A 13,516-nucleotide genomic window follows, 5' to 3' on the forward strand; every position below is an offset into this window, starting at 1 on the left:
AGGCCCACCCGTACCTGGGTCTCGGGGTCATCAGAGCCCAGGCTGGCGGCCCCCAGCTTGACCACCTCGGCGAGCTGGGTGATGGTGGCTGCTGAGGACTGGGCTGCCTGGGCCAGCTTGTCTGGGGTGGACGCAGCCCCGGACACCAGCAGTTTCGTGTCTTCCACCAAGGCCTTGGCCGTCTTCAGAATGTTCTCCCTGGAAGGGGAGAGCACATGGGAGGGGAGAGACAAGGGCCAAGCGTGGTTACTGACAGTGGGAGGAAAAGAAACCCTTCAGAGGGGCTTTTTGTGAAAGGATTTTGAGGAAGATGTTTCCCCTCCCTTATCAGAGGCGCACATCTTCCATGCAGGAGTCAGCCCTGTAGTCACAGAGTTGATTACTAGCAAAACTTCAATGAAAAATTCAGGCCCAACAGCCCTGCAGCTAAATGAGAGGTCAGCTTCCTTCCTGAGGCCCCCCCTTTCCCTGCACATACGTCATAGCTAGGGAACACAGGGACCAGGGACCCTCCCAGCACATCAGAGCCAACAGACTGGGTCCTGGAAGGGGGACCACTGGGACTCTCTCCCAGCCCAGCCCTGGGGCTGAGGAGAGAGGGAAAGGGCGCTGGACACGGGGTGACGATATGGGTGGTCTCCAGCAGCAATAGAGACCCTGGCACCAGCCTTTCGAGTGGGGCCTGAAGAGCCAGCCCAGGAGAGACTGGAGGCTCCGAGTCCCACACCCCAAACCATGGACAAGCTCACTGTCCCTGCCCCCACCCCGTGCTCCCAATCCTGTTGGGACTGGTGAGCAGACAGAGGCCAGTGCTCCAGCGTGCAAGTGGAAGACCCGAAAGCCACCCTCTGCAGAGCAAGCTGGGCTTGGGCTGAGAGGCAGAGCTGGAACACGACTCTGTGTGGACAGCTGGCAAAAGGGGCTTATTTAGATTACTAGAGGCCTGGTGCATGAAAATTTGTGCATTGGGTCGGGGGGGTCTCTCAGCCTGGCCTGTGCCCTCTCGCAGTCCAGGAGCCCTCGGAGGATGTCCATCGAGGAGTGGGCCTAAGCCATCAGTCGGACATTCCTAGCGCTGCTGTGGAGGCATGAGGGGCTCCCACCACCACTGCTGCGCTCGCAGCCAGGAGCCCAGCTTGTGGCTGAGCCGAGCTCCCCCTGTGGGAGCACACTGACCACCAGGGGGCAGCGACTGCATTGAGCGCCTGCCCCCTGGTGGTCAGTGAGCATCAGTGAGCGGCATAGCGACTGGTTGTTCCCAGTAGTTCAGCCATTAGGGGCAATTTGCATATTACCCTTTTATTATATAGGATGTGGTTCCCTTTCCCCACTTGAACGTCTTGTTGACATCAAATCGGATGGCCACATTTCTGGCTGCTGGGCAGTGTCTCCACAGTCCAGCCCCACCCAGGAGCCCGCACCTGTGGTCTGCGAAGGTCTCATTGTTCTCTGCGTTCAGGGTCCCTGCGGTCGCAAACATGATGGTGGTGTCCAGGTCGGCAATGATCCCGGACACGGCAGTGGCGGCGGTGATACATGCCTGGGTCCCCTTGTTCCCAGCCTGAAGAGCTGACAGCACCAAGGACACCTGTGGGCAGACAGGGAATGTCAGAGGGAGTGGAGGAAACATAACCCAAATGTGCACACAGTCTGAAAACCCTGAATTCTTTCTCTGGGAGTCGATGCAGCTCCTGGGTTAACAGCACAGTTTGGGGTCAACACTTCAGTCTGAACACCAGCATTCTTGTTAGCTGGTTACCTAACCTTGGGTAGGAGGGTTTACTTCTCTAAGTCTCAGTTTCCTCATCTGTAAAATGGAGCCATTACTTCTTGTCTATCAGGGTTGTTGGCAGGATTGAGTGCAGGAAAATGTATGTACAATGTCTAACATGGAACTTGGCACACGGTAAGCGTTCTGGAGAGGGCCGATGCTATCATTTAGTTATGATTATGTTTCTGAACCCACAAGCAGGGATACAGCATTAGGGTCCTGTGAAAGGTGTGGCCATTTCTGTCCCCTCTGATGAGGATTTCTGTAGACCAGCCCCCTCTGTTAACACTCATCGCTCCCTCCCTTGGCCGCTTCTTTTTGTTTTTATTTTTTATACACTTTTACATATTCTTCATTTTTAAGTAGAAGGGTACCTCTTGACTGAAAATTCTCCATAGTGGAGCTCAGAGGGGTCACTGTATGTTACCTCTACCCCAACACTCCTGAGTCACCTGCCACCGAATCATTCCAGTGACCTGAGGGTCCAGCAAGTTGGCTAAGGTGTGCATTCCAGTGCCTTCTGTGTCAGGAACCCTGCCTTGCCACCTGCCATGCCCACTCCAGTAACACTCACTGTTCCTAGAGACACTCCTGTGACACAAACCTGACCCCACCACACGCTGCGTACAATCCTCCCTGGCTGTGGGGAGGAGCTGAACAGGTTCAACTTCTCCGGGACTCCTACCACACTCTTGCCAGCTCCTTACTTCAGCATTACAGCTCCTACCACACCAGCCAGCTCCTACTTCCCAACACCCTCGGCTTCTCCCGGCTCCCATGGTTCTGCCCTCTGTCTGCAACCCCCCTCCCCTCCTCTTCTCCAGCCACTGATCTGCTCATCTGCCTTCCCCACTGTCCTCTCCTGGAGAGATGGCTAGACCTCCTGAGGAGTCTACACACTCTGTCCGTGCCCTCAGGGTGGCCTGCTGGCCACTGATCATAAGCAGTACGAATGGGCCTGTGGAAGGAGGCCCTGAGGCCAGAAGCTGCCACATTAATCCCTGAGCACACACACTCACCATCCTGACCACGGCGGACCCAAAGAGGAGTCTACATGTTTTATGATTGCCTTTTTAAAGCACGCTGACCAGGACAGGCAGTTACAAGCATCTGTGCGAGGCCCAGAGTTTGACTACTTTCTCCCTCCAGGGACAGTCAGGCAAGAGGGGCAGAGTGCCCGCTTCCTGAGGACCTACCATGTCCCGGGACCAGCCCACAGACAACTACTTCCCAAGTTAAACTCCGCTGTGTCCCACCAGGAAAAGGTGAGTCAGGCTGGCACAGAGTTGGCCTGGGAAGGAGGGGTCCGATTTCTGGAATGAACTCCCAGAGGACAAAGGCTGAGGCAAGTAATCAAGAGTTTGGGAGGGGCCTTCTCAGCCAGTGTGAAAATTAGGGTCGGAAAATGTGTCCCGCCCACTGCGGAAGGTGTGCAAGTCAGCTGGGGTTTATTGAGCATCTACTAGTCACTATACCAGTCACTAGGGGACCAGGACAAAAAAGTGAACAAGGCAAGGGCGCATGGCTGGGGCGAGTGACACAAACACACCGAGACGTGTGAGAAAGACACAGGGGGAGGGGGAAGGGAGAGCAGGAGATCAGAAGGGCCAAGCAGACGGGCTGCTCTGAACAAGCCTCTCCCTGCTTTTGACCCTTCCCCAGGCGTCCTCCGTCAGGGCCAGCTCAGGGAGACGCGCTGCCTGGCCAGGCTCACCAACATCATGCTGCTTGATGAGGACCCTCCCCTGCCCTCCCCTCCCTTCCCCCTGCTCCTGCTCCAAGGTCTTCTACTGGGAAACTTGGCAAGAGTAGCTTCAATAACAAGGAAGGGCTTTCAAAGGAGGGAGAGTGCCTTCCTGAGCTGGGAGACTTGCTTCCTCATCCTGTGGAGTCCAGGAGGCCTGGATGGTCCTGTGGGCTACGGGAGGCGGCCAGATCACAGCCCCGGCGAGGGGCCACCTACAGAGCAGCCTCTGTAGGGCAGCTTCCAGGTGAGGGGTCCCCCGCCCTCCCCTCAAGTCCTGTTGCCAAGCTTCTAAACAGGGCAGAGCTCTGTGTCCTAAGAAGCTGAGTGCAGGAGCGGGAAAGCCGGCCGAGCTGGGGTGTTCAGCCTGCGCTCCTCTTGGCCTGTGAAAGCGCTGTCCGGAAAGTGTGACTCAGAAATAAGCCACGCCGAAGGCTAAGGACTGCGGGAGAGCAGAGCGGACGCTGGGAGTGAGGGGCATGTAGAACCGGGAAACTTCCCGGGAGGGCAGTGCTAGAGGACAGCTCACAGACGGCAGCTGGCATTTATTAAGTGAACTGTGTGCCTGGCACTGTGCCAAGCCTTATACGCATACCATGGTGATTAGTCTGCACGACCCCACGGGCCAGGAACGAATGATATTCCTTTACCCTCATTTTACAGATGAGGCATTCGAGGCCTGGCAAGGTGGAGTGACTTAGCGGAGATCCTAGAACCCCATCCACCACCCTATGCCACTCGTTCGACAAACTGCTGCCATCAGTCAGAAATGGCACGCGGCTCCTGCTCTCCCGCCAGGTGCCATGCGGCTTCGGGCAGGCTTCACCCTCCCCCACATCACGTCTGGTTTGGAAATAAAGAGGTTACAGGAAAGCAACTTTAGGTCCCTCTCACTCAGCCCCGCAACAACGAGGGGCCTCCCTGAGACGGAAGCACAGGGGACAAGTGTCCAAGGGGTGGCAGGGAGGGGCTCCCGGGGCTGACCCTGGACTTTGCAACGATCTGTCCATTCTGTCCACAGCTGAGCCCTTCATGGTGGACCGCCGGGGCCTGACCTTGGCAGGACAGTCCCTCTCACATGCTCAGTTTCTTAAGACCCGTGGATCACCCCCAGCTCCCTGAGGTGCCCCATCCCTGGGGGGACCCTGGGTTCGAGGGAAGATGCCCAGACCTGACTGGGCTGGGTTGTTTCTGGCTTAGTCTCTTGCTTATGACCTTGGTCACAGCAGGTCACTGTGGCTCTGACCCAGGGCCAAGCTCCTTACCTTCTCGGTGACGGCGCGGGCACACTCGATGAGCTCCCTCTTGGTGTAGCTGTCAGTGGGGCACACCTGGAGAGCCCCTGCCTTCTGCACGAGGAAGATGCAGCCATGGCCCAGGTCCTGCACCCGCGTGCGAATCTGGAAGCCGATCTGCGGAGGCAGCCGGGGAGGGGAAGGAGAAGCGTGATGGACCCGGCCATCGAGGTCCTCCCTGCGTGGAAAATTTCTCCTGCGTCCTATGGGAGCCTGGCTAGGAAAATTCCACTGCTGCTCGGAGTCTGTGCTGGGGGAAGTATGGAATTTGGTTGATCTGGCTTCCCATTTTTAGAGACTGTGAAATGCCCACAGCCCTCAGGAAGCAAGTCTGCACCTCATCATCCCAGCCTAATGCCTTCCCGGCGCTTGCTGCCTGTCCTGGTGTATTGCTTGTCTGTGTCCTGTGCCACCTGATAAGCATGTCAGTTAGATGAGCTCTGCTGGACAATTAATTCTGTGATTCCTTCCACAGGCACCCATTGTGCCCCTACTGTGTGCCAGCGCCTCTTCTAAGCAGGTCATGCATTTTACTTTCATTTATTCCTCACAACAGCCCTGGAGGGTAATTAGAAGTTCAAAATGTAAAGCTTTAGTGTTAAGAATATTTTAAAGTGTTGAGATTCCTGTGAAGTTGGTATGTTTACCAAGCAGGACTCCCCTCCTCAGCTGTAGCCATGCTGAGAGCGACCATGTGGGGCCCAGGCTTCCTTTCTATCAGGCCAGGTTGGAGGTGGCCTTAAAAAGGTACATTTTTTTAGAGCTAACGGCTCAGCAGGCACGCATTCTTTCCATGACCCCTGGCTTGTGTGATTATCAAAGGCACTTTGCTTAAAAGAAGCCAGCTGTCTCTTTAAGGAGCAATAAATCCGCGGCCACCCCCAGAGTTCGCACTCCTCTGGCTCTGTTTCCCGTCAGTTTTCATTTGGGTTTGATCAATACAGCTGTCATAATCATCTGACTTCCAGCCCAGGTAAGCAACTGAAAACAAAACAAACTAAAACCTTTAGGCTCTGGTCAATAAGTGTCATTTAAAAAAAAAATCACAATAGCAAGCAGCTGTGGCTTATCCGCTTAGCATCTGTCATGAAGAGTTACTGAATAACCTCAGGTACTGGGAGTAAAACCTGGGAGAGGCGGGCCCCTGGGTGCTGTCTCCCTCTGTCATCCCAGGAGGCAGTTTAAGGGAGCGGGACTCTGAGGAGTGAAGGGGCTGCAAATGTAAATTCTCCTATTATTGAAACACTTCCTCCTGTTTTTAGGGGGAAAGGGAATTCCCTTAACCCCTTAAGGCTCAAAGAATGTTTAAATCCATTGAATAGGAAATTCTCATCCAGAAAGTTGGGGTGTCTTCTATGGTACCCAGGGGCCTGCAAAAGCTTCCCAACAAGGCAGGGCTTCTCGCAGACCACCTCCACGTGGAATACGGCAGGAGCGGCACCCGGGCTCACACAACCCAGCCGCTCTGCAGGCACGCCCGGACCAGTGCAGCAGCAAGGCCGCACTGAGGAGGGAAAGGCACTCTAATTCTCCGCAGAGGGAGGCCCCTGAAATACAGCCGTTTGCTGGGCATGCTCATTGCTTTCAGCACGAGGTCAAACTGAAGCAGGCGGATGCCCCAATCATGTTTTAAGCTCAAGGTGGCTCAGTGCTTGTTGGAGCTGTACGGTTAAACCCTAAGCACTCAGGGGTCAGAGCGAATCCGAAGGCAAGAGCTTTGCTAGGGAGGATGGCCACAGATCGCTCAATGAATGACAGGTGGTGCCAGGAAGTCAGGTGAGGGGCAAATGGAGGAAGAAGCATGGATGGAATCTCACAGTAAAAAACGACCTCACCAGCTCCACCTCCCCTTCATCGACAGATGAAGAGACGGAGGCCAGAGAAGGGATCGCCTGGTCCAAGATCACACAGCGGGTCCCTGGGGAAGCAGCCGAGGGTCCAGGCCTCCACCCAGCACAGCGCCCTCTTCTCAGAGCAGCGCTTTCCTAACTTTGATTCCCCCACTTAGCAGCAGGCTCCTGACTCCCCCATACAAGCTCTCATGAAACCTCAACATGTAAAATTAATAGAAGTAATTTACCATTAGTATATGCTTCGTCATGAGTTAACAGTTATATCCCTGACTCTTAAATAAAAGTCAACAGTGAGACCGAGTGAACCCAACCCGAAGAGTCGGGGTTAGGAAAGCCAGCTGCAGCCACAGCCACCAGCTCACGTCTGCGCTTGGCTTTGGTTGCACAGTGTTGGGAAGATCCCGTTGTGTGAGCGAATAAAGCAAACAGGGGCGGTTTTCTCTCAGTGTCCTGACCAGAGAGGGCAGGACAGACTGAGTCAGTCCAGGGTGGGCACAGACCACCTGGTCCAGGGTGCAGGGCTGGGGGCCCAGGGTTGCCATCTGGCTTGGAACACATTCAACAGTACGTGCAGCTGTTCCTAACAGTTTTAAAGGTAGTTCAATTATGTTTAAAAGGTGAGACTGGCCCTAGCCAGTTTGGCTCAGTGGATGGAGCGTCAGCCTATGGACCAAAGGGTCCCGGGTTCGATTCTGGTCTAGGGCACGTACCTTGGTTGCAGGCTCCTCCCCAGTCCGGGGCCCTGTTCAGGGCTCCTGCAGGAGGCAACCAATCGATGTGTTTCTCTTACTCTATGTTTCTCTCTGTCTTTCCCTCTCGCTTCCACTCTCCCTAGAAATCAATGGAAAAATATCCTCGGGTGAGGATTAACAACAACAACAAAAAAGTGAGCCTGGAGCCAAATGTGCAGAACTCCCAAAGCCCCTCCCTGGGTCAGGGTTCTGAACAATAAGGTATGAAACCGGAACCCTGCTCCCAAGCAGAGCTGTTTACAGACCATGAGACACAGGGACAAGCACAGGCCTCTTAAATCACCCCAAAATCACCTGGGGGCCCTGCTCCAGAGCTGTCCCCAACCGGAAACCTCTGGGCAGACATGGTCCGTGGTGGGAATACGTCCTCCATCCCACTCCCAGGCTCCCTGGGCCCCCTCTCAAAGGCCATGCTATAAAAACACACCCCAAGGCCCCGAAGCCCAGCCCCTTTCTTGGAGGTGACATCATGCATGTAGCAAAGATCTAAAACGTGACAGGGGAGGCGGCACCATGGTCATCAGGGATGAGATCCCAGTTAGAAAGCACCCGGGAAGAGCAGCGCCAGAAAGCAAAGGGATGAGACTGAAATAAGGGAACAGTTGCAAAGCTGTTGGGGTTCCAGGGTGGGCCTGGGCAGTGGGGTCTGTGCCAGGTCACACAGTTAGCGTTGGGTGCCTGGAGGCCCCCCTTGAGGTTTGGCCATGCAAACCTCCTGTACACCTGGCTGCACGATCCCATTTGGACGGCATGCAGGAAGGATGAGGATGATAAAGGATGGATTGAAATGGGCTTCACTCACTGATCTTCACAGGCTGAGGGCTGAATGTAACGAAGGGATCTCAGGATCCCCACCCCCAGCCCCACTCCTGCTCTCAGCCCTTCATCCAGGTGGACCCCATGGGTACCAGAAAGGACCAGGGGCCGCGCTTCCAGCCCTGCCCTGCCCTGGCCACTGGACTCTCTGGGTGAGCCTGCTAACCTCCTGGGGCCTTGGTTCCCTCACCTGTGACACAGGCCAGAATCCGCCCTGACTTCTCAGGGCTGATGGATGACCCAATGAAAACATCTCACAAAGCAGAAAGTGCCATGCGTTCGCTCACTGTTGTGAAAAGAGGCAGCCTGGTGCAGGGGAAAGAGCAGGGGTTGCCCAACAAAGCTGGGTTCGAATCCTGACTTTTCCACATAGTTACTTCTTAACTTACTTGAAACTTCACTTATTCCAAAAAGTTGTTTAAAGTGGCTTAGAAACTATGGGAGCTGTGTGATCTTGGACACGAACTAAGCTCCAAGCCTCAGTTTGCTCATCTGTGAAATGGGGAAGAACAAACGATGGCCTGGCATGCTGCCGGCGAGGGTGCCAGGATAGCACAGCGCCTGCCTCCTTCTGTGGACGCAATCAGCAACTCTCCCTCATTCTTTTCCATAGGCCCTTAGTGAAAGAGGACAACAGAACCAGCATATCCACAAAGCAATCGTCTACTCCCCCACACTTTCACAGAACACTTTGTATGGCCAGAGGGACTACATTTTTAAGACTGTATTCCAACAGATAAGGGTTTTGAATACTGTTTCTCAAAGCAACACTAAACTTCTCAGCATACAGGGTGAGCCAACTCACAACCAGTGTTTATTACAAAGAAATGTTGCTCAGAGACATTAAACTTGGGTTTTAAATTGGCAACTTTAGTAAAGCATGGCTTGAACCTCAAGGAAACCCTCAATTGCCTCCTTGCCCAAATGGAAGTAAATGGAGAAGGTGGTCTCCTGGGAGTGCACCCTCAGGGAACCAGAAGCCCGGCCTTCAGGAGTTTGGGCTCACATTTCAACCGGAGGGAGTCTAAAAAAATACCAATCATCTTCTTTACGGCTTAAACTCAGATTTTTCTCAGGCTCTAAAAACAATCGCATCTGAAACTGGGTCAGGTACACTGTCCCTTGGAGAGCCTGTGATCGTTGAGATGCAACCATGGATGGTGTCTGACAAACCTGAGAGTTTCTCCTTCAGCAGAAGAAGTGGAAGGAACAAGGAAAGTGTGTGTGCCACAGAAGCAGGGCAGCGCTGTCTCAGCTCTGAAAGTGTGTCTGGGAATGGAAAGCTGAGTGAGTCTGAGAGCAGACACCCATCTCACGGGGACGGGAGGGCTTCGGTTCTCGCCACAGGCTCCGCGAACGTTCCTGCGGCTCCCCAGAGCTGTGGTCACTCAATCTCTTCCCCAGGTTACACAGAGGAGCTGCAGCTCACAGCACCTGCATTTCTTCCTTTCTTTTCGTTTTCGTTTTTTTTAAAAGCGGAAACCAATCTTAAATTGCAAAGTTGTCTGAGGGTTTTAACTTTTCTGAAGAGAGACGTTTTCACAGCAATGTTAACAAATGTTTCAATTTTCCCTGGAACAATAAGCAAGATAAAGCTCCCGCGTGATGTTCGTGATGTTCCGAGGGCAGCGCTGTGACTTTTCCTGTAATTGTCACCCTCTGGAAAAGACCAGAACGCTGACTTGGCACAGCAGAGGGCTGCAGTGAGGGCAGCGGCTCATTTGCCCTGGAAATAAATATTTTCACATGCTGTGATGTGGGGGCCCTCTTGCGTATACAAATAATTCCACGGTCTTGGAATAAAAAACTACACTGCTTCAGGGATCTCCTAACCTTCTCAGTTTTCCCCCAAATATCTGTCTGGCGAATGCATACAAAGAATTCTCCTTTGCAAGCCACTGGAAATTTTATATTCCGTCTGCCCCTTCTCACTCCAGGTCACACTGTTCGTGTCTGGAATGTAAAATACATCTCAAGATGTAACAGAAAAAAAGGGAGACTCTTAATGAAAACATCAGCTGCTATGAACGCAGGGCCCAGAACTAAAGTAACCAGTTGTGCTTTCAACAACGTATTTTCTTTCCTGGCTGCTGTGGCATCACTTTATATTTTGCTCCCGCGGTCTGGGTTGCAATAAGACAATCTGCCTGTTTCAAACATGGGGTGGAACTCGGATGTGGACAGGGCTCCAATGGATTACTGGGTCTGCACTCGCTAACTCAGGCAGGCCAGCGTTTAAACCAAGCAAGGCAGAGGGTTGTCGACCAAACCAACCCTCCCTCGCAATCACAGTCTCTTTCAGTTTTTAATCTCCCTGCAAAGCCAAACTTCTTTCCTTGGTCCAACCAAACTCTTCCTGTAACATAAGCTCCCTTACACTTGCTTAAGAAATTCAAAGTTACAAGTCAAATAAATTATGAGTCCAGATGATCGGTCTATTTTTTTTTTTTTTTAAATGATGGGCCTTCTGTGAAGGATCAACAGAATCCCGATGTGGGTCTCTTATAATTTTTCTTTCTTGGTAGTGACTTGACAGACTCATTACGAAAGGATTATATTCATGCTGCAGCCTAAATACTCAATTACTCTAAAAATCTCAAAATGCAGGCACTGTTAGAGACTCAAGTCATCCCATGCCAGATATATATGTAAGCAAGTACATATATATGACACTCCTACTTACATGCATTGTTACAACATACGTTAGGAGGTGACTTTTGCATTGGGCCTTCATTTCTGTAGTGTCTCTGGGAGCCTTTGTTAAGACATGCTAAGACCTGACTCCCAGGAGAGACAGCAGCGCCGAGTAACAGGGGACACTGACTGTCATCGCCAGGAGAAGGGAAGACCAGGCACAGCCTTCTGCGTGACCACCCAGCTCATGTGGGAATGTGGTGAACGGGGTTTGCGCTCAATGAAGAGCTTGCAGAATTTCATGGAAAGTGGTTACCTCCAGCTTCCCAGGTCCCTGCAGTCCACCCCTTTATTTTGTAGTTCAGACTGAGCTCTCTTTTTCTAAGAAGCCATGTAGGCGCTGCGACGGAGCCCTTTCTGTTGCTAACACTGACACACATGCAGCCAGGCACCTCAGAGCTCCCCCTGGACCCTTGTGTGCTTCCCATGGACCACTCCATTTCTCAGAGGCGACAGAGATGGGAGCGCTCAGAAATGCCCTTTGGGACCAAACTTTTGACATTTAACTCTTAAGGATTCAGGCATTCTGAGGCAAAGTCTGTGCTGGCCACTAAGGAAAGTGAGCATAGGGAAGGCAGGTAGATAACAAAGAGAAGTCTGCAGGAGGTATGGGGACAGGGATCTGGGCCAGTTCTTGGAAAGTCACCAGAAATATTTGGGCAAGACGTTGCTTTATGAAAGCAGGCTACTCAGCCCAACACTTCAGCGAGCCTTTGGAAAACATAAAAATAATAAAGAGAAATGTGCCAGGCAGGAGTAGGCAATAACAGGAAGATGGCAGTGGGTGTTTGCCCTTGGCATCGGGTGATGGGCCAGGGGCCAGGTAACCTGATAAAACACTGCAAAGAGAGTCCTTCTGTGGGGAAGCCCACCTCCCCAGATGGCCCCAGATCCCAGCCAGCTGGCCTCAGAAAGCACATGGAGCCCTGAGCACAGCCTGGGCGACTGGGCCTGAACCTGGGGGCTGGCAGCATGAAGCGGGTACTAGTCCTGGTTCTGGTTCTCAGGCTGGGGTTTTCTGGAATGGAGCTAAGCTATGGAGGATCCCCTCACCCCCCGGAGTGGGCACCAGGGTGGGTTGGCTTCTTAAAACAGGGGCTTAAGGTGGCAGACCTCCTCTGGTTCCGCCGTGGCTGCTGCCATCTGGCCCTGGAGAGCCAGGTGCCCATAGTCACTGGTCATTTGTGAAGCCAGTCCTCCCAACTCCTCCGGGTTAGTAACCGACTTAGTCATCTGGAAAAAGAAAACAAGCAAGACACAAAACACACACACAGAGAAAAGCATGAGAATCACGTGTTAATACCTCTGGTAGCCACAAGGTTTCATTCACTTTTCAGCGCTTGGCTTGCGTTTGGGGCTGGACACTGGAGAGGGCAGTACAAGCGAAGCCCATGCTGCATCGCACACAACAGGCCAGGGCCCTCTCAGGCCAGCAGGTCCCGGCCGATGGGCCACATGCTAGGCTCAGGCCGTGCAGCGTGGAGTCCAGGCCCTCGGGATCCATGCTGGGAGGTGAGAGTGGCAACTCAGCCAGCCCTGCCCTGAGGGTTGATCACCAGAGGAGTTCCCAAGGAAAACCACAGGGTGCACAGTTCCTGTGCAGTGCACACGCCTGGCCACACCCTTCTGCAGGGCATTTGTCTGGTCTCCAGGAACCCAGCCCGTGGGTCCCCCTCGGCACGAGAGGGCATGAGGACAGAGCTGCTAAGGACTTCTTGTGACTGAGAAGTGACGGACAAGACGAGTGCTTTGGAGGAAGAAATTTATAGAGAATACAGCTTTGTAGTAAATTTGTGCCAAAGAAAGACAAGGTTTTGGCCCCAACTTGAGTTAAGGGTATCCTGCAGCCTAAGTGGTCAAGATCTACATTTTTATTATCAAGATGTTCTGTGTCTTCCTCCTGTTTCATAGAAAAACTTACCTTAGCTTATCCAACCTAGCTCACATGCTGGCCTCACGTTTTTCCTCTTCCTTTGACAAAATGCCTTAGTTCCCACAACAGCAGTTTTGGCCTGCCTCCCAGAAAGCTTCCTGTCCCCCGGGTCAGAGGCTTCCCAGCTGCCCCAGCTCTTCTCTCGCTCTGGAGGACCATGCTTTCTCTCTGTCTGCAGCATTCGAAGACCCTGATTTTAAGGGGCTTTTAACTGACTCCACATCCACTGAGGTGGGACAGAACCCGCAGCCATGCATACCAGGAAAGGCCACAGGGTTTCCGGCCCAGGTGTGGGGTCCCCAGAAATGCACCCTGAACCCCGAGAAAGCGAGGCTGTACCAACAGTTGCTTCATATGAGCCCTGCCACGCAGAGCACCGCGATTCTGGGGCACCCCATTGCAGTGAAGCAGGACTTGCACCAACGCAAGGCCCAGGCTAGTGATCCCAGGAGCAGCAATGCAGCCGAGGCCAGGCTCCTTAAGAACATGGACACAAGGTCAGGACAGGCCGGCCGAGAAGCTAGCCCGGGAGATATTCCAGAAATTCCACGAGGCCACTCAAAATGTCTGCACCCTCTGCTGAGCTGTGTTCCCTGCTCAGAGGCATCGGCACCGTAGGGCTGCCTGATGTGACCTGTGACCTGCCCCTGAGCAGGGC

General features: G+C 53.3%; 1 protein-coding gene across 10 annotated transcripts in view; it reads right to left on the reverse strand.

The window, feature by feature from the left end:
* TLN2 (talin 2) overlaps positions 1 to 13,516 on the reverse strand; it is a 425,239-nt gene that overhangs the window by 46,999 nt on the left and 364,724 nt on the right. For all 10 annotated transcript variants that reach the window (XM_080659814.1, XM_080659812.1, XM_080659811.1 and 7 more), the window contains 4 exons: positions 12,039 to 12,158; positions 4,781 to 4,927; positions 1,422 to 1,588; positions 15 to 198 (listed from right to left, as the gene is read on the reverse strand). In XM_080659814.1, the coding sequence (XP_080515940.1) occupies positions 15 to 198; positions 1,422 to 1,588; positions 4,781 to 4,927; positions 12,039 to 12,158 (618 nt within the window). The remainder of the gene's footprint in view (positions 1 to 14; positions 199 to 1,421; positions 1,589 to 4,780; positions 4,928 to 12,038; positions 12,159 to 13,516) is intronic.

Source organism: Plecotus auritus (assembly GCF_963455305.1).
Source record: "Plecotus auritus genome assembly, chromosome: 1".
NCBI lineage: Eukaryota > Metazoa > Chordata > Mammalia > Chiroptera > Vespertilionidae > Plecotus > Plecotus auritus.